The sequence below is a fragment of the Armigeres subalbatus genome, chromosome 3 (genome assembly GCF_024139115.2).
Source record: "Armigeres subalbatus isolate Guangzhou_Male chromosome 3, GZ_Asu_2, whole genome shotgun sequence".
NCBI classification, from domain to species: Eukaryota; Metazoa; Arthropoda; class Insecta; order Diptera; family Culicidae; genus Armigeres; species Armigeres subalbatus.
This window is the reverse complement of record NC_085141.1, coordinates 341,826,338-341,848,146: the sequence shown is the minus strand read 5'-3', so window position 1 is coordinate 341,848,146 and position 21,809 is coordinate 341,826,338. Positions and strand designations below refer to the sequence as shown.

General features: G+C 42.4%; 1 protein-coding gene across 1 annotated transcript in view; it reads right to left on the bottom strand.

Annotated features, from left to right (window-relative positions):
• LOC134225864 (uncharacterized) overlaps positions 1–12,411 on the bottom strand; it is a 56,634-nt gene extending 44,223 nt beyond the window's left edge. Inside the window, exon 1 of the mRNA XM_062706279.1 lies at positions 11,970–12,411. Within this exon, the coding sequence (XP_062562263.1) occupies positions 11,970–11,984 (15 nt within the window). The 5' untranslated portion in view covers positions 11,985–12,411. The remainder of the gene's footprint in view (positions 1–11,969) is intronic.
• Between the last annotated feature and the right edge of the window lie 9,398 nt (positions 12,412–21,809).

The following is a 21,809-nucleotide window of genomic DNA, read 5'->3' as shown; positions in this document are numbered from 1 at the left end:
CTATCAAAGCAATCGTGGTCAGGGCTTGGATGAATGAAGCAATGACGATAAGGATCGATGCTTCAGCCCCAGACACGGTATATAGAAAACAAGGTAGGCTCGTTAGAAAAATGACACTTCGAATGTGACGCATGTTTTATCGCCACATGTTGAAGAACAAAAGTAAGCGTGCTGCGACCGTAGAGCATCGTCTCGGTCCAGCTCGTGTGAAGATAGCAGTGACGTCACATGTTTACATTCAAACTGAACGTTTATATACGTGATGAGCCTGCCCTGTTTTTTGTATGCCGTGAGCCCCAGATATACTCCAGAGGAAGGTAGCTTCATAATACTAAGGACACACCTGTGGTACTATTTAATAATTGGTATGGTACTCATTTCAAGATTCTTGTACCACGGTACTTATACCACCAGTGTGTCATTAGTATAAGACAACAGTTTCAAGGTGCTTATTGAAGAACGCCTTGTGCTCTATATGGGACTGTTGTACGAAACAGTTGGATAGTGAAAGGGGTGCACCCGCTGTTGCAGAGAATATTTTGTCTCTCTTGCCTCAATTTTCCTGAGTTGCACATTTGTGTTGGAATGAATGTGTAAAAGAGAGATATATAATGCAGGCTCTCTCTCTCTCTCTGAGTAATATGGTTTTGTATTTGTACAACACTCACTTGCATCTAAAACACTGCCGATGAACGTAGGAAGCATCACACTAACTTTCATCTACTCAGTGACTGAGTTAAATTGTATTGCCGTCTCTTTTCTTCCCACGTAAATTGAGTAAATTTACGTGGGAAGAAAAGCGAGGGCAATACAATTTCACTCAGTCACTGAGTAGGTGGAAGTTAGCGTGATCCTCATCTCACGCTGCGCTACCGAACGATGCCTCTTCGACACTACCCCGGCTTGTGTAGATGCCACGTTCAAAGCTACCCACTTTCAATGTATAATAGCTTCCCCAGACCTACACTGCCAAAAATATCTATATAAGATATATGTGTCGCCGTTATAAATTTTTGCAATAGCTCCACCCTAATATAATCGATATGGAACCACACATAAATTAAATAATTGCTAATTCGAGACCACACATAAAGTTTATTTGGATATAATTTTTATTAGCAGTGGAGTGTGGAGAATGGTTATGTGTGCGCTGATATACATCATATCAAGACAAAATTTTCAAAACGACTTATCTGCTTTTGTAAACAATGATTCAAACAACGATTTGACGAATCTGATAGCTCTCCCACGCAAACCAGCACCACCAATAGATAGCTAAAACCTTCACCTACCTATTGGTGGTGTTGGTTTGCGTGGGAGAGCTATCAGATTCGTCAAATCGTCGTTTGAATCTCTGTTTACAAAAGCAGATAAGTCGTTTTGAAAATTTTGTCTTGATAAGTAAAATCTATGGATTTTTGCCAATAAATATGTGTGGATTTTTAGTAGTGTAAGCGATTCCATCGCCACGATTCTATCGCTGGGTCACTGCGGACAAAATCCCTTTTACTCGTCCATACCAACGGCGACAGAATCGCAGTCGTAAAGCGATAGAATCGCGACGCGATTGTCGGGTTACGTATATTTGGGGGAACCTTCAAGTAAAGCAAGCAGCACGTCATCGAGCGGACATCAATCGGTACACCGAAATTAAAATCTCACTGCGGGCTAAAAACGAAGCATTCGTTTGTTTTTGAACTAATCTTCCAAGGCCTGATCGTAGTAGTTTGCCAACAGTAAAAGACATATGGTCATCAATCACGGACTGAAGTGACAGTTTTCCAACAGACTTCCGCTTCTCCACAATTCTCATCAGCATTCGAGAAGAATTCCATTGGAATATTTGAAGATTACTATACACTACCCGCCAAAAGTATGGAAGCGCAAAAAAAAGTATTGCAACACCTACTTTGAATATTGCAACACCCCCAAAAAAGTTTAGCATCACTTCAGAACTCCCATATTCCCATCGGATCTTTTCCATTTAGAATAATGGGACCTTCAACAAAATTGTTCACGACGATAAGTGCATTAGGCCGGACGTCAATTTAGCTCCCTGGGTGCCTTGGCCACCGGGTGGACATCCGGATGCTCCGGATTCTGGAACACGTGTGAAGTCACAATTTAATAAATGCATTCATTCCAGCGAAATGCGGTTTTAATCATCTTTCGTAATTGCAATATGACAGGAAAATCAATGCTGACTGACGTTTGCTTGACCAGTTAGTGGTAGCCTCCCACTGATTCTCCGGGAGTTCCGGAACATCCGGTAAAGTGGTAAATTATTAATATTCGTCCCAGAAAGCTGCGATTTTTTCTAAACGGTTTGTGGAGGCATTGTGAGATCAATGAAAGCATCACTAATTGACCCCAGGTGGTCTCCCAGTATTCCTCCGGAAGATCCAGAATATTCGGTAAAGCGGTCAATTATTTAAATTCGTCCCAAAACGCTGCGATTTTTTCTAAACGGTTTGTGAAAGCATTGTCAGGGAAAAATCAATGAAAGCATAACTAATTGATCCCAGGTGGTCTCCCAGTATTCCTCCGGAAGATCCGGAACATCCGGCAAAGTGGTCAATTATTAATATTCGTCCCAGAAAGGTGCGATTTTTTCTAAACGGTTTGTGGAAGCGTTGTGAGAGAAAAATCAATGCAAGCATCACTAATTGACCCCAGGTGGTCTCCCAGTATTCCTCCGGAAGATCCAGAATATTCGGTAAAGTGGTCAATTATTTAAATTCGTCCCAAAACGCTGCGATTTTTTCTAAACGGTTTGTGAAAGCATTGTCAGGGAAAAATCAATGAAAGCATAACTAATTGATCCCAGGTGGTCTCCCAGTATTCCTCCGGAAGATCCGGAACATCCGGCAAAGTGGTCAATTATTAATATTCGTCCCAGAAAGCTGCGATTTTTTCTAAACGGTTTGTGGAAGCGTTGTGAGAGAAAAATCAATGCAAGCATCACTAATTGACCCCAGGTGGTCTCCCAGTATTCCTCCGGAAGATCCAGATTATTCGGTAAAGTGGTCAATTATTTAAATTCGTCCCAAAACGCTGCGATTTTTTCTAAACGGTCGGTGGAAGCATTGTCAGAGAAAAATCAATCCAAGCATTACTAATTGACCCCAGGTGGTCTCCCAGTATTCCTTCGGAAGATCCGGAACATCCGGTAAAGTGGCCAATTATTTAAATTCGTCCCAGAAAGCTGCGATTTTTTCTAAACGGTTTGTGGAAGCATTGTCAGAGAAAAATCAGAGCAAGCATCACTAATTGACCTTAAGCGGTCTCCCAATGTTCTTCGGAAGATCCGGAACATCCGGTAAAGTGGTCAATTTTAAATTACGTCCCAGCAAGCTGCGAGTTTTTCTAAAACGTCTGTGGTAGCATTGTGAGAGCAAAATCAATGCAAGCACCACTCGTTGACCAGTGGATAATCCGGTGAAGTGGTCATATTTAATGGTTTTATAATGCATCCCAGAAAACTGCGATTTTTCCTATACCGTTTGTACAGGCAAACCTCAATGAGTCGATAATGAAGACTCGTTTAAATATCGAGACGTGGAATAGAGAATCATTGAAAATCTGTTTGGAAGGACCATCACAGTAACCCAGAATATTTTTTCAATATGGCATATTTTGCCTCCATGAGTCGATATCGAGTCATAGAACATCAACTCATAGAGGTTTGACTGTAATAGTAATGCCAGAGTTAAATCAATGCGAGCATCTCCCATTGACGCCTGGTGGCCACCTAGTAATCCTCCGGGAGCTTTAGAATATCCGGAGAAGTGGTAAATTTCTGTAATTCAACTCAGAAAGCTGCAACATTCTGAAAATCGCTTGCTGTAAAAATGTCAGAGCTAATTCAATATAACAACCAGTCGTTCTCCTCGGATGGTCCTCTAGAAGTTCTGGAACATTCGGTGAAGTGGTCCATTTTTTTTAAATTCGTCTTAGTAATCCTCCCTCGTAAGTTAGATGTAGCAACATGAAAGCAAAATTTCACTGAGTGGTCCTCAGGAATAGACCTGTGCGCCGCCACCATCAAAATGAATTGTATGAAAATTTACCACGTCCAAATATGTTTTACAACGCCGATGGCTATTGTAGGCAGTAGGATTATGGATTTCGAACTTTTTTCCAAAAGAGCATTAACAGTAAAGTCAAGTTCAGTTTTCCAGTTTCGTCTAACTCCTGTCAGAAATACATATTTTCCACCATGTTCATATGACATTTTTCCACTTCTAATGATGCAGAATATAATCTCATTTCCGATATAGTTTATAAATCGGAATCACCCAAAATTATTTCAAACAATTTTGTAAAAATTTCTTCAGATTCAAATCAGGAATATCTTCGAGAATTTCTTAAGAACGTTGTTAAAAAAATCCTTCAGGAATTTCATTATGAATTCTTTTAGGAACTCCTTCAGATATTCGCATAAAAATTCTATCGTAAAATCTTTCTGGAAGGGGAATTTCCCGGAGCTATTCCTGGATTTTTCTTGAGAATACCTTGAGAAAGTTTTGGGGGAATTTCGAAACGAATCTATAAAGGGATATCTGGAACAATTCTCCACGTAATTTCCGCAGAAATTCCTGGTCATTTTTTGGCAGAATTCCTTGTGGAATACAAGCCCCTCCTTGTGGAAGAAAAAGTGGGAGCATTTCTGGGAGTTTTTTCAGGTTAACTTCTTTATAATATTGCAAGAGTATTTCCTGAAAATAAATCGTGAACGGTTTTCTGGGTGATTTCTGGGGAATTCCTGAAAGAACTTCTAAAAAATTTCCAAACGGTTTTCTGGCGGAATGCGGAATGCGAAATTTCAGGAAAAAATATCGGAGATCGGAGATAGGTGGGCTTAAAAGAATTCCATGTGTATTTAGAAACGAATTCAGAGGAAATTTCTGTATAGTTCTCAAAGTAATTTATGTAGAGATTTTGGGGGATTTCTGGAGTAGGTCCTAGTGGAATTTTCGGACTCCAGTGGAATTTCCGGAGGAATTCCTGCAAAAAATTTCAAGGGGATTTCTTGGACGGACGGAAAAACATTTGGAGGAATTCCTGGAGAAACTTCCGGTACACTTCCTGAAAAACTCCCGGATGTATTCTTGGAGGAAATACTTGAGTAGTTCATGGAGGAACTTCTTAAGGAATTTTCCGGAGGAATTCGGAGGGACTTCTGGAGGAATTCCTAGAGGAACTTCTTGAGGAATTCCTAGAGGAACTTCTTGAGGAATTCCTAGAGGAACTTCTTGAGGAATTCCTAGAGGAACTTCTTGAGGAATTCCTAGAGGAACTTCTTGAGGAATTCCTGGAGAAACTTTCGGAAGCAGTCCTGGAAGGTGAAGAATCTTCCGGAAAAAATCCTGGAAAGAATTTCTGGAGGAACTTCCGAATGAATTTCTGGAGGAACTTCCTGAGGAATTTCTGGAAGAGCTTCCGAAGGAATTCCTGGAGGAACTTCCGAAGGAATTCCTGGAGGAACTTCCGAAGGAATTCCTGGATGAACTTCCGAAGGAATTCCTGGATCAACTTCCGAAGGAATTCCTGGAGGAACTTCCGAAGGAATTCCTGGAGGAACTTCCGAAGGAATTCCTGGAGGAACTTCCGAAGGAATTCCTGGGAGCTTCCGAAGGAATTCCTGGAGGAACTTCCGAATGAATTCCTGGAATTCCTGGGAGGTTTTCCGAAGGAATTCCTGGAGGAACTTCCGAAGGAATTCCTGGAGGAACTTCCGAAGGAATTCCTGGAGGAACTTACGAAGGAATTCCTGGAGGAACTTCCGAAGGAATTCCTGGAGGAACTTCCGAAGGAATTCCTGGAGGTACTTCCGAAGGAATTCCTGGAGGAACGGAGCTTCCGAAGGAATTCCTGGAGGAACTTCCGAAGGAATTCCTGGAGGAACTTCGAAGGAATTCCTGGAGGAACTTCGAAGGAATTCCTGGAGGTACTTCCGAAGGAATTCCTGGAGGAACGGAGCTTCGACGGAATTCCTGGAGGAACTTCCGAAGGAATTCCTGGAGGAACTTCCGAAGGAATTCCTGGAATTCCTGGGAGGTCTTCCGAAGGAATTCCTGGAAGGTCTTCAGAAGGAATTCCTGGAAAGTCTTTCGCAAGAATTCCTAGAAGGACTTCCGGAGGAATTCCTACAATTTTACCACAATCGGCTTAGAAAAGTCGCAGCTTTTAGGACGAGATTCAAGAATTGACCACTTCACTGGATGTCCCGGATCTTCCGGAGGAACAATACGAGGCCACTTGGGATCAATTAGTGATGCTTGCATTGATTTTTCTCTAGCAATGCTCCCTCAAACCGTTTAGAAAAAGTCGCAGCTTCCTGGAGCGAATTTTAAAAATTGACCACTTCATCGGATGTTCCGGAATTTGCGGAGGACCACTGGGAGGCCATCTGGGGTCAATGAGTGATGCTTGCATTGATTTTGCTCTGATAATTCTGCCACAATCGGCTTTGAAAAAGTCGTAGCTTTCTGTGACGAATTTCAAAATTTAACCACTTTACCGGATGTTCCGAAACTCCCGGAGGATCACTGGGAGGACGCCAAGGGTCAAGCAAGCGTCAATCAGCATTGATTTTTCTGTCATATTGCGATTTCGAAAGATGATGAACATTTGGCATGTCGCTAGAATGAATAGATGTATTAAGCGGTGACTTCACACGTGGTTCAGAATCCGGATAATCCGCGGTCTACCTGGTGGCCAGGGCACTCCAAAGAGCTAAATTGTCCTCTTTCGCAATACACTTATCGCCATGTTAAATTTTGTAGAAGGTTCCACCATTCTAAATGTAAAGGATCCGACGATAAATCTTCACGAATATGTTAGTTCCGGAGTGATGCTAAACTTTTCGGAGTGTTGCAATATTCAAAGCAGGTGTTGCAATACTTATTTTTGCGCTTCCATACTTTTGGCGGGTAGTGTATATATTTATAATAACCCTGTTTGTCTGTCCGGAGGCTAGCCAACCAGACGCAGCACGCGGGGAAATTCTCACAAAAAATAAAATAACTGACACTTCAATTCATTTTTACTATATCAGATGCAGAAAACAAAAGCAGTGACAACCTTAGACAACCAGACACAGCATTTGATGAAAAAAATCACAGAGAACAGACGTTTATATTGAAAAAAAAAAACACTTGACACGGCCGCTACTGTGTCCGTGCATTCCCGGAATCCCTCAACAATTTGCTTCAACATCCCTGGAGGATTCCCTTTGGAATCCCTGGAGGATTAATTTGAACTTCCTCTCGACGATCTGCGTCGGGATCCCTCGACATATTGCAATAGAATCCTTCTACGATTTGCTGGAACATTTCCTACGAAATCCCTGAAATCAAGACAAAATTTTCAAAACGACTTATCTTCTTTTGTAAACAAAGATTCAAACGACGATTTGACGAATCTGATAGCACTCCCACGCAAACCAATACCATCAACAGGTAGCGGAATCCTTCACCTACCTATTGATGGTGCTGGTTTGCGTGGGAGATCTATCAGATTCGTCAAAACGTCGTTTGAATCTTTGTTTACAAAAGCAGATAAGTCGTTTTGAAAATTTTGTCTTGAAATATTCACGTTGGAATTCATAAAGCATTTCCAACGGAATCTCTGGAACATTCCCGTTGGAACTTCTGAGACATTTCCGTCGGAATCTTTGGAAAATTCCTGTTCAAATTTCTGGATGATGGAGGATTTCTAGAAGATTCTCATTGGAATCCCTGGAAGATTTCCGTCGACATCCCGGGAGGATTTGGAATCCCTGGAACATTCCTGTCGGAATCACTGGTGGATTGCCTTCAGAATCCCTGGAGGTTCCATTCGGTATGCTTGGAAGATTTCCGTCGAAATCTCTGGAGAATATCGTCGGACTTCCTGGAACATTTCCGTCGGCATAACTATAGGATTCTCATCGGAATCCTTGGATGAATGTTGTATTTTTTTTATTTGAGATAGATAGAATATTTTTTAAACATACAAAAATATCCACTGCCTACCGGTGGGAACCTGACGGCGATCAGTCATATATTGTCCTTTGAGTATGCGGGACAAACTCAGTCAACACAAAATCTTATATAATATAACATAAGATGCTAAAGTGGAGGCAATATACGTACATGTTGTATGGGGAAGTACCTATATCGCCTCCATTCTTATTCTTATATGACATCATATACGATTTTGTATTGACTGGGAAGTCGAGCGGTACTGTACTTAGACGCAATAGCCATACGCTTTATATTTGAGTCGTTGTAGCAATCATCGGTAAACAAACACACTTCGATACGGTGAGTTACAACAGAAAGCACGTGCTTGAGAAAAGAGAATAAATTTGGATTTGGATTTTGAAATCTAAGCGTTTTTTCTTTAAAACAAAAATACGCAATATGTTTACGATTTTTTTACGTTGGCCCCTAAACTAAAGATTTTTTGTTATGTGGGTTATGAGATTTACGCGGTTCATATGCCAAAATCGAATGGTTTTGTTGCCAAAATCGAATGGGGTCTGTATCTCGTTTCGCTTTAGTCTGAACCAACATCGAATGACCTTTCAATTCGTTCAGACGTTAAAAATTTATTATTATCGTTTGTTACCTTATACCTTTATAATAGATAGCGATAACACTGGTCGACAGTAAATTGGTATTTGCGATGCTCGTGTGCTGCATTTCTAGTTCTAGACCTCTGAAATCGACTGTTGACTGGCGTAGAAGAAGGTTCGTCGCTTTAACGGCGTTGAAGTTATTTGCTTTTTGCATGATTCCATGTTCCTATAAGTTGTAATAGGTACTAAGTTATTCCGATAATCTAAGTAATTAGGACAGATATCCTAATTGATTGTTTTGCAGAGAAAAATGAGCCTCCCAGGGGAAATAGTATTGGTGGGATATTGGGATATTGGAAGCTGTTCAGCAGCATATACCTAAGCATAAAAGTATATGGAGGCGCATGGTACAGTTGTGCAATGCAATGATTCGATTCATCTTGTGACTATACTTTTTATGCAAATTTCATCACATTCCTTTAATTAAGTGAATGAACAAGTGTGAAACCATTTGTATGCCAACTTGTATTAAGAAAAACTGGATCCTTATTACCTCTTGGGAAGTACATGTTCATACTGCATATTCACTGCGATCAAAAAATAATGAGAATCATGGTTTCAAGCAGAAGGCTCCCAGTCATCTTCTCAGCGATTCTCATAATTCTCTCTCCCATCGGCTGACGAACGAAAATGATGTAATCGGAGCTGGACTCTGTATCGTACCCATCAACACATGGGCCGTGACCTGCAAAACAACTTCCTATCGGGGAAAAGCGTGACCAGACAACTTTTGCCTTAAATTTTAACGGATAGAACCCAAGCTCACGGGAGGAGAGGCAAGCACGGCCTTCAGGGGTTTTTGGATGGCAAAGAACATATTCTGTGAACGCATTCTTATCTTGGTATCACTAAGAGCATGTACCATATTTGAAACAAATTGACTGATCTTTGGTTACGCATGTAGACCCAAAGGCCTCATCTCCAGAGTTTTCTTGGATGACCTAAAACATATTTTGTGAAAGCATTCTATTATTTGCATCGCTGGAAGGTTCTCATTGCGCATCTCCTTTCGATAGCTCTTTCGTATGACAATTGACATGGTTTGCTCGCAATGCCACCCCAGGTTCAATTCAAATAAAACTTTTGGTAGACTCTACTATAACATTCATATGTGCCAGAAATACTACGCACCAAAAGACATCAGATCTCACATGGAATAATATACTCAAATATTACTGCTCACTTGCGCCACCCTTGGAAGAAGTGCTCATTGTACTGAGCACCACTTTGTAGTCCTGGACATCCTCAACAATTTTGCCGAATACAACTTGGGTGTAGGTATGAAGGATCTCAAGCTAGAGCAATATTTCACACATGCTAAAATATTGCAAGCACACTAGCGCCGCCAATTTGAAAAATTCCTAATTATTTTTTCCATCATAAGACAGTCCATTCCCACCAGACGAACTTTGCTAAAGACATCATCTTTACAAATTTCAAATTGTGCAATAAGGATATTGAGGAAAATTCCATATAACGGAATATCTTAAAATTTAAAATAATGATTTCATATATACCACCACTTAGCTGCCAAGTTTTAAACTTATCAATGCCTCATGTCAAAGCACACGTTTTTGTACCCTTTTCACGCCCACTTATGGTTAATCTGAGATAACGTCCTGGGTGATTAAATTTTCTTTCGAAACAGCCCAAAAAATCCGAGATTGGCCAAACAATAAAAATGTTGTAGCAATTTCAATTTGGAGCCAATATGACCCCAGGGCACAGACAACGTGTTTTTTTAGCACAGACAGAAAGTTAATTGAGACTGTCTTGTTCTTTTTAAGTCGGTTGCTCTGATAAGGTGGTCGACAGTGCCAGTGCAGCCAAATAAATGTGGTACAAAATCTTCCAAATATCATGGATAAAAACTTGATGTTTTTCTTTCCGTTTCCTCCATTATTTATGTAAGACAAGCGAGAGACTAACAGAGAGATGTTTTCGCTAATGAAAATATGACTTTGAGATTGAAAATGACTGAGAAGTGAATGATAATTCCTAAAATCAACAGTTTAAAACCTTTACAATCCTTGAGAATAATTTATATGGCGTTTGCAGTTAAATTTTGTGCCAATAAACTCAGAAACATACATTAATGTAAGTTGTTTAATATCAACATTACAAACCAACAACACGGTTAAACCAACAACATACTTCCCTACGAAAAACGCTGTTCACTATGCTGAACTATGTTTCCGACTAACCATCCAACTCCTCGATTCACTGACTTCTCGTTAAGTAGATGTCACATCACCCCTTCTTTCTCTTTCTCTAGTAACGGAGAAAATGGGTGTGGCCGGAAATGGTAGCCTTTATGCTTCATTATTTAAACCTCCAATGGGATTGTCATTAAATCATAATAAACAATGTACGAAATTTGAAGAATATACATGACCGCTTAGATGCGAGGCTATAAAGCAAGGTCATGCTGAGGGTGGCTGGGTTCGAATCGCGGTGTCGGTCTAGACAATGTTCGGTTTGGAAAATGTCTCGACTTCCCTGGGCATAAAAGTATCATCGTGTTAGCCTCATGATATACGAATGCAGTTACTACTTTTGCATTCATAATCAATTTGATATAATTCATCTTCTCGCCTTTTCCGGGGATGTTATTATTTATAGTATATATTAGGAAAATTTTTATATTCGAATACTAAATATATGGGCAGAGGGATTCAAGTGTAATGTTTCTTGGAATACTTTACCGAATTAATGCAAAGGTTTTGTATTATCAACAGTATGTTTGCTCGATTTCAGATAAGATAATTGCCAATTCCCATGATAATTCGGTTCAATACAGCTTTCAAGCCTTGGTTAGTTTTGCGCAAGCATTTTTATATTTTCATTCATAGCTATGTATGTTGAAAATTAAAACTGCTTATTTCGTTTTCAAATATGTCAATGAAACCCGCGTGGTCTGCTTTTATAACGCTACAAAGCGGCACACAAAGCGACCCGACAAGCCACATGATGCATCCATAACATCAGTGCATCATCATTCTCAGCATCTCTTCGCCGCTTCGTCGACATTCGTTTGCCGCACTTTATCACAACAAATCTCTACCCGCCATAAATTATCCGAAGCATTTCTCCGAACCCCTGCTCATGCATCACACTTCTTCACACCTGTGCTCAGCCATTCTTGGTTGGTGAATATACCACAGCACCATAGTGCAGAGTCTAAAAAAAATTGATTATCTATATTTCTTCTCCACCTACACACCACATTTGCTTCCCCTTAGCATCTTCAGATCAGTCTCTCGTAATACCGTATGCTGATGCTTCGCACCACACTTCGAGTACAAAGAGATGCGGTTAAGTAAAATCAACTGAAATCACTTACATAGCACTTCCTCATCTTCTCTCCCTGTAAAGCGACTTGGTGAAATGGATGTTGCTCCAACCGAAGAATCCGATTACTGATGGCACAGCTGAGTTATCCAGCAAAGTTGTTGGAGTTTGATCCCCTTATCCTAGGGCTATCGTTCTTACGTCACGAAGAAAACTGATCACTGTTTTTGAAATCACTTCTTCCTCTTTCCAGAACAGTCCAACCGACTTTAATACTTGATAGTTACTGAATAATTCTTCACACCATAACCAGGAACTAAATTCCTCGTAGAATTTTCTTCACCCCCTGTCACTACAGTTTCTTCCACATTTCAAGCGCTTCACTTTTTCGCAAATGAGTTGCTAGAACAGCTTCCTGTCAGCTTTATCAGCTGCTGCTGCTTCTCGCCGACAACAGAAAAGTCATATGTCCGAAACGCGTCCGTTCACGCTTACGGTCAAAACGATACTGATTTTAAAAGAAAGAAATGTTTACTATAAAACCTATCTCTTGTTCCAAGGCTCCCGGAGAAGCAGATGCCCCCCAGTCAGTCGCTCCAATAATGCAGTGCAACGGAGATCCATACGCGTGGATGGGTCACACATTTCGCGTGCTCTTTCTTTTGGTCTTGGTCTAGACGCGCGCACCACGCGGTGTGCGCCTTCTCTCAGCCGGGGTTGTCGGTTTGAAGAGGCTTTTTACTTTTGCTGCATTACGGAAAAATATCTAAGTCGTTTGAAAAGTTTTCAAGTTTTCGGCTATTCTAAACCAACATTTGAAAAGGGAGTAACAGCCAAAATGTATTCCTTCTGATTCTTCGTCCACATAGGGGAACTGTTTCTACATATCTCACTGAACATATATTCATCTCATCGCAAAACAAAGAAATAAACCAAATACCTTTTCATTGCTTTGTTTTTGATGGGATGAACATAGGAGCTATGGGATGAAGTGTTGAACCGTTCCCCTATATAGCTAGTTGATTTCAATAAATACTAAGGTAATGAAAATCAAAAGTTTACACTCAGCTTTTAAACGAATTTCTTTGTAAAACAAAATTTCATTAGAAGCTGCACAGCTGAAGATTACGCTCGAACCCAGACCTGTGGTCGAGGGGGTCGTGGTTAGTCGACGACTAGCAAGCTGTCCCGGGATGATTTTTATGTTCATGATACTACATTTGAACAAAAATAATTTTCTGGTTATTCCCCTTGAAGAGAAGAAAAGAAAAGTAGCTGAATATGCTGAATCCGTTTTTATGGCCTCAAACGAGCATTCAACCCACTTCTCACACCTAAAGAGAAGAACAATATTCAAAATATGATATATATATGGATTTTTATCCACATGTCATCTGAAAATAACCTTGCCAACTAGTGTCGAATCGACGGTCAGTCTCACCGACCCATTCCATCCCAGTGCCATTTTGGGTTATTTTAGCATTCGTAGCTAAAACAAGTCTGCGATGAATTTAAATAGGAAACAAGATCACCAGAATCCTCATAGCTTTGATATAAATCTTCAAACGGGAGAATCACCCGTCAGAACATCCAGGCATACATTTTTGAGTCAAATTCCGAACATGACTCATATTCCGAACACTCGCTTTTAAATGACTATTTCAACAATAATTGCGTAATTCTTTCCATAGGATATTTAATTCGTTTGTAATCTTAATCCTCCGTATCTAAAACCGATAAAAAATATTGTTTTATGACGCTAAAATTTGAATCCATACGGTAGTTGGAGCGTTTTAGAGAAGCTCTGCACTTTTCCGCTTATAGCAACAAAGGGGTCATCTGCAAACATACACTACACAAAACAGATAGCCATCATAGAACAAACTGCAAGTTTCAAAGTAGGCTCTTTGTGTATCAACAATCGTCGAACGGCACTCCCATATATCCAATGCGAAAGAAAGAGACAGCAAAGCATGCGATGCTGCTCTGTTATATGCGCGTGGTTCAGTAAAGCTTGACTTCCACCGCTAGGTTCGCTAGCGTTTTAAAATCATGCAAGGACCACATGCCACGGCAAGGATGCCTATATGCTATGTGCAGACTACTACCTCCTGGTGCTGTCGAAGATGGAAATATCGAATAAAAGCTGCCAAGTTATTAGATAAGTGAAAGCATTCCAGTTCGAGACAGCAACACGTACGGACGTGTTTTTTGCTCGCGCATTTTTTCGAAGTGTTTTTTCTCGTTCGTTCGCTGTTTACGTTTTCGCTTGTCGCGTTGACGTTATTTTCTCCCGGACCCGTCATGGGAGACGAGGTCCACAAGTATGAGTACTACACTCATGACCACCCCGGCACGAAGCCGCTCAAGGCTTTGCTGCGAGGACTTCACGACATGAAGGAGGAAGAGCTCCAAGCAGAGCTTGAAAGTTGCGGACTGAAGCCAGTAGCCGTCCACAAGATCGCTCGTCACGACAAGGCGAGGAAATATCGCGACCAGCTTTACCTGATCCATCTGGAGCACGGCTCCACTACCTGGAAGGACCTGAAGCTGGTTGGCGTTATAAATTACACCGTCGTTGACTGGGAGCGATATCGACCAGTGCACCGCGATGTCACGCAATGCACCAACTGCTTCAATTTCGGGCACGGCACCAGGAACTGCCGCATGAAGCCGCGCTGCAACAAGTGTGGCGAACCCCATCCGACGGACGAGTGCGACAAAATGGAGGTGGCCGATCCCAAGTGCGCCAACTGTGGCGACAAACATCGGGCCACCACAAAGGGCTGCCCAAAGCGAGCCGAGTTCCTGGAAATCCAGAAGAAGGCTTCCACCAGGACCATTCCGAAGAAGAACCGTGTTCCTGTAATCAACGAGGTGAACTTTCCAGCCATCCCGGCTCCCCGTCGTGTGATTCCAATACTCCCACCGCTACAGCCGCACAAGCGACTGGCAGCGGCAGCTGCATCGGTCCAAGCTCCAGCATCGTCGGCACCATCCACCAGCGAATGGCCCCCGCTTCCTCCTCCTGGGTTCCGTCGGCAGTCGGAGAACGAAGCCGTCCCACCGGAAGAATCTGCCCCGCTGTACACTCCGGAGCAACTGATGCCGATCTTCGCGCAGCTCGCCACTCGACTGCGCGGCTGCAAAACCGATTCGACCAGGTCTTCACACTTGGCATGTTCATCATTGAAAATGGCTGCTAGGGTGGGCCTGGTCAACTGGAACGCTTGCTCGCTAAAGAGCAAAACAATCGAGCTGAAGGATTTCCTTGAGGAGAAGGAAATAGACGTGGCGTTCATCACCGAAACGCACCTAAAACCGGAGGTGAACATCAACATCCCGGACTTCCGCATCGTGCGACTCGACCGGCCGACCAGGGAGGTGGTGTGGCCATCGCTCTTCGCTACAACATCAACTGTCGTCTGCTTCCAAGCTTCCAGCTCCAGTGTCATCGAGGCCATCGGTGTCGAAATCACCACTTCGGTCGGCACAATCGCGCTCATCGCGGCGTACTGTTCAACGCAAGCCAAAGCCGGCGATGGATCATCGGCTGCCCTTCGGAGGGACATCGTCAAGCTGACGCGGAGGCAAGGCCAGTATATCATTGCCGGCGACTTGAATGCCAAACATCAAGCCTGGGGCAACAGTCGCGGCAATCGAAACGGCACCATCTGGAGCAACGACATGGAGGAAGGCCACTACACGATCCTGAGCCCGGATTCCCCCACTCGGCTGAGTCGGTCCGGTGCCCACGCAACGCTCGACCTCTACATTACAAACCTGAGTGACCACGTCTCGCAGCCGGTTGTGTACCAGGAGCTCAGTTCGGATCACTATCCGGTGGTGGCGGAACTGGGCTCCTCGGTCAATCGGCACCAGCAGTTACGGCGGAACTACCACCGAGTGAACTGGCAGCGGTTCCAGCAGTGCGTCGATAACACCGTCGACTACGAGGTGCGTCCGGAGACGCCGGAAAGTATCGACCGCCAGCTGTGCGCTATCGAGGAGGCGATCACGGCGGCCCGAGAGCAACACGTACCGACGGCTCGGCAGGTAAGCAACTCCTTAAACATCGATACACTCACCAAAGATTTGATTCGATTGCGGAATGTCACTCGCAGGCAGTTTCAGCGTACTGGACTGCCTGAGCTTAAGGCACGCTGCAATCGAATCACAAAATTATCAAGGCCAGAATGGTGGACCTCAAAATAACGACTTCTCGAATAAGATCCGCACTCTCCCAGATTATGCTAAGCCGTTCTGGAAAATGACCAAAATTCTAAAATCCAAGCCTCGGCCCATTCCACCTTTGATCCCACTAGACAATAATGGCTCTAAGGATCGCTTGATAACTCCTGCAGAGAAGGTCGCTGAAATAGGTCGTCACTTCGTCAGCTCACACAATCTTGGGCAGAACATCGTCAGTCCACACGAAGCAGCCGTCAACGAGCATGCTAACAACATCCATTTGATTCCCAACGACTTCTCGGAGGAGTTGGAGATCTAAGCTGAGGAATTGACGGCCTATATCAAATCGTCGAAGAACATGAAGGCCCCAGGCTTCGACAGCATCCTGAATCTCGAGCTCAAACACATGAGTGCTCCATTCTTTGAGCACCTCTCGCTGATCTTTAATCAGTGTCTCCGGCTAAGCTACTTCCCATCGTCCTGGAAGTCAGCGAAAGTCATCCCCATCCGGAAGCCTGGGAAGGATCCTTCCTCCCCCAAAAGTTATCGACCCATCAGCCTTCTCTCAGGGTTATCCAAGCTATTCGAAAAAGCTATTCATCATCGGTTACTTGAGTCTGCCGAAAATCTCAACATCTTGCTCGAGGAACAGTTTGGTTTCCGACGCGGTCGGTCAACTGTACACCAACTGACCCGAGTTACCAACGTCCTCAGACGGAACAAGTTTGTCTCGAAAACATCCGCCATGGCCTTACTCGATGTCGAGAAGGCATTTGACAATGTATGGCATGATGGCCTGGTGTACAAACTACAACGCTACAATCTTCCCAGCTACCTGGTGAAAATCATCAACAATTACCTGTCGGCAAGGACATTCCGGGTCTCAATCAGCGGAGCGAGTTCCAATGCGCACAACATCGTCGCAGGCGTTCCCCAGGGCAGTATCCTCGGGCCCTGCTTTTCAATCTGTTCACCTCCGACATGCCAGAACCTCCAGAAGGCGGCATTCTGTCTCTGTTCGCAGATGACACATCCATCGTCTACAACGGTAGAGTGATCAGAGCGCTAGTGGCAAAACTCCAACGAGGCCTGGATGCCCTGACAGAGTACCTCACCAGCTGGAAGATCTGTATCAACGCGGCGAAGACCCAGGTCATCATTTTCCCCACTCCAAATCCCTAAACTTGTTCCGCCTGGGGACTGTAAAATCATCCTCAATGGCACGACTGTGGAATGGGCCAATGAGGCCGAGTACTGCAAGCTTGACCCTCGACAGCAAGCTTATTTTCAGGCAACAGGTTGACAAAACGGTGACAAAGTGTAACGTCTTGTTGAAACTACTGTACCCTTTGATCAACCGCCGGTCGTCATTGTCCCTGAAAAATAAGCTTGCTGTCTACAAGCAAATCATCCTCCCTGTGATCGAATATGGCATGCCGGTCTGGGAGAGCTGCGCTAAAACCCACCACCTCAAACTTCAACGGGTCCAAAACAAATTCCTGAGGATGATCCTCAACACCCCTCCCAGGACAAGAACATCCGAGGTCCACCGTCTGGCCGGAATAAAAACCTTACATGAACGCTTTGGTGAGTGTAAAGAAAAGTTTAGGGTCCGTTGCTTGCACTCAGACCAACAAGCGCTTAGGGCGCTAGTTCCAATCTAGGTTATCCAATTTTTATTGTAAATATTAGTGTACATAGTAGTTAGGTTATCAAATTTCACAAACAAATCGATGCCTCCAAAAGGCTAAACTGTAAAAATAGAAAATAAGTTTCATTATATAAAAATTACATACAAAAAGAAATACTCATAACCTAAGATGAAGGGCCAGAAGGCTAAACACTTTAAATGTAAAAATTCACTGTGAAAAACAAAAAGATTAAAATAAATGAATTTAAAGTCAAAAAAAAAGATAAGTGAAAGCAAGGATGGCTTCTTTTTTCTGGTCATAGTAGGCGAATTTGATATACAACCCTTAACTTAATTCATTTTCATTTATTTAGTTTACATCTAATCAGATAACACTGAATCAACAATTTGACGCCACAATACACGGTTCGAGGCCGCATCTCTGCCTACCGGATCAGTAGCGAACACCATCTTTGCAGGGTTGCTGTTCGGCATTCTTACAACATGCCTTGCCCATCGTACCCTTCCGGCTTTAGCTACCTTCTGGATATTGGATTCGTCGTAGAGCTGGGCGAGCTCGTGGTTCCGCTCGGTTCCGCCCACAAGCATGTACTTTGTCTTCGATGCATTCACCACCAATCCAACTTTTGTTACTTCACGTTTCAGGCGGGCGTACAGTTCTGCCACCTGATCTGGTATGTTTAATGTTTCACCTAAACCCAAGACTTGGGCGACACAGATTATAAAAAAATATCTTAAGCAAAACACGTTCGCTTTAGTGGAGTCTAGTTGCGGGTAGATGTGTGCGCCGCCGCTACCGCCCCACTTTTGTCTCAGCTCGTCGCCGTTTAAAATTTGTTATGTCGGTGGTCTATAATTATTCACACCGATTCAAATTTGAAGAAGTCTGTAGAATTTTCCGTGAAAATTCCGAAGATTCCTTGTCCATATTTTTTTAAGATTCATCCCTAGAACATAACGTTAGAACCACAGAGGATTTTTCGTGATAATACCAATGATTTTCTTAAAAATTTCATGCAGTTTCCCGTAGAAATTTGGAAAATCTCTCCGTGAAAACTAAGAATAACTTCGACTGTACCTTGAAATCCAAAAAATGTGTTGTTGAAATAGAATTTTTGAACGGAGAAAAGTCGTTTGGCAGATAGCCATTTTGCCGAAGGCCGAACCCAGCAAACATTGGAGGTGACTAAACCGCTTATATGACCAAAAATAGTCCAAAAATAGACCTTGATAACAAATCTAGACCAACATTTGAAAAGGGCGTAACAGCCAAAATTTATTCCTTTTGATTCTTCGTCTACATATATAGCTATATATGTGGATGAAGAATCAGAAGGAATAAATTTTGGCTGTTACGCCCTTTTCAAATGTTGGTCTAGAAATATTAGTATGAACTAGCCTTGCATAAGAGGCAACATACCAAACAATAAAACCAAAAATTAATATGCAAAATACTTTAGGCATAACATGCTTAGGTATTTCAATACCAAACGCATCACAAATTATTATTCGTTTGGTATTGAAATATCTAAACATGTTATGCCTAAAGTATTTTGCATATTATTTTTTGGTATTTTACCTCTTATGTATGCAAGGCTAGTTCATAACAGAATATGGTATCAGCAACAAAATGAGGTACTATTGAAGTAATTTCTCCTGTTTGTTGGTAAAGCTGAAAGTTGTTTGGCCTAATATGTCATTTGATCAAACAAACAATTTGGCTGAAGCCAATCTAGTCTAAAATTATTTTGCCGAAAACGTCATTTGGTCGATTAGATCCTTTGGCTGATAAAAACAGTTGGCCGAATTGGCATTCGGTTAAAAGTGTCGTTTGGCTGAACAGGTCATTTTGCCAGAAAAAAAGCCGTTTAGCCGAAAAAGTCATAGATCATTTGGCAGAAAATTCCGTTTGGCCTGAATGGTTGTTATGCAGAAAGGACATTTTCGAGCTAAATGGCTTTTTCTGCCAAACGACCATTTCTACCAAACGGCTATTTGGTCAAATTACTTTTTCGGCCAAACGACCATTTCAGCCAAATGAACTGTTACCAGTTCGGCCTAATGTGACTTCCGGCGATTTGTCTTTGTCGGCCAAATGCCAAATGTCGGCCAAATGCCATCGGTCAAACCATTCTCGACTTAATACCGTTTCGGACAAACGTTTAATTAGGCCTAATGGAATTTGGACGAAGATGAAGAAGAAGGAATTTGGTTAGAGGACATTCCGCCTAACGTGTTATTTAACCAAGTGCCATTCGAATAAATGGTTTTTCGCCGAATGACTTTCGGCTAAATGACAGGTAGGGCCATTTGGCCTTAAGCCATTTGACCGTCAAACCATAAGGTCAAAACTCATCTGGCCGACAATTTCATTTAGTTAATCAGTTGATTTAGTCAGTTAGATCTAGAGAACTCCGCAGGCATCGAGATCAAGTGGATTAGAAAAGGTTTTAATTGATGCCCACTTTCTATTATAGTGGTTTACAAATGTGTTTCGATAGGTTTTAGGTGCCGAGTTAATGTTCATGGTTTGTTATATTTCGATCTTGAAGCCCGTCTTACATTTGCCCTTCAAAACCATTGCAAGAGTGGGCCAACTAGGCAGATACTACACTTCAAAAGGTTTTGATGTAAGCGATGAAGAAGAAAAAGCCTTGGCTATGGTTTTATTGTGGTAGGATTCAAATACTCTTGTAGTAAATCATAAAATTAAAAATGTTACTCAGGAGGAATTGCTGAAGAAGCTTGCGGAGGAATTCCGGGAGGAACTTCGGAATTCTTGGAGAAATTTCGGAATTCCGGGAGGAACTTCCGAATAAACCCGTAAGGAAACTTCCGGAGGAATTCCTGAAGGAATATTCTCATGAACTTTAGGAGAAATTCCGGGAGGAACATACTGCTTATAGCAGGTTCCAAGGGCCTTCCAGGAGGGGCCGGTTTTGGCACCGTCTGGAACTATGCATATATGGGTGTCAAAATTCATGTTTTCTCAAGACGATGAATATAGGATCTTTATTAAAGATACATTATGATGACTGTAAGACTCTCTGGCCAATTTGTAACAGGTTCCGGATGTTCTGCGAAAGTGACATTTGTTCAGGGTGTATGGCCAATCCCGTACCGATTTTACGAAAATGGCCATATCTTTGCGTATAACAAACGAATTTTCGATCCGCAGCCAGCATTGGTCAGCTTATTAGTTCTAGTTTCCAGGGAGAGTATAAAACATGATGGCAGTAAACGTCAGATAAAACGACAAGCAGAAGAAAAAATGCATTTTTAACATATCCTCGGAAAACCCGGAACATCTCCGGTGGCCAAGGGCCAATCTGAGGTTTTGCATGGGGACAGTATACTAGAAGAGTTTCCGCGTCCGAAGGTCCCGGTTTCATCGAAATCGGATCATTCTACGCAAAGTTAGGCTGATTTGAACTTCGACAAAATTTTGCCTATCTTAACCTTTTTGTCTAACCCCTGTATATTTTCTGGAGGAACTTCCGGAGCAATTACGAGAGGAACTTAAGGAGGAGCTTCCAGATAAATTCTGGGAGGAACTTATGGAGGAATGCAGGAAAAGCTTCCGGAAAAATTCCGGGAAGAATTAATGGAAAGAACTTCCGGAGGAATTCCGGATGGAACTTCCTGACGGAACTTCCGGACAAATTCCGGAAGGAACTTCTGGAGGAATTCCAGAATAAACTTCCGGAGGAACTCTAGGAGAAACTTTTGGCAGAACTTCCGGAGAAATTCCGGGAGGAGCATCCGGAGGAATTCCTGTATGAACTGTGAAAATCCGATTCCAATGCAATTCAAACCAACTTGCAATCCAATCGCACAATCAAATACAATTCCAACTCTAAACAAATTTCAATCGCATTCCAATCCATCATCACTAAAATTCCAATAACATGCCATCACGTTCCAATAAAATTCAATTCATTCCACAACCAATCTAATTCTAATACCATTCCAATTCAAATCCAATCTAATTGCACTCCAATCAAATTCCATTCCAATTCAGTATTCGTGAAAAAGCGCCAAACACATCAG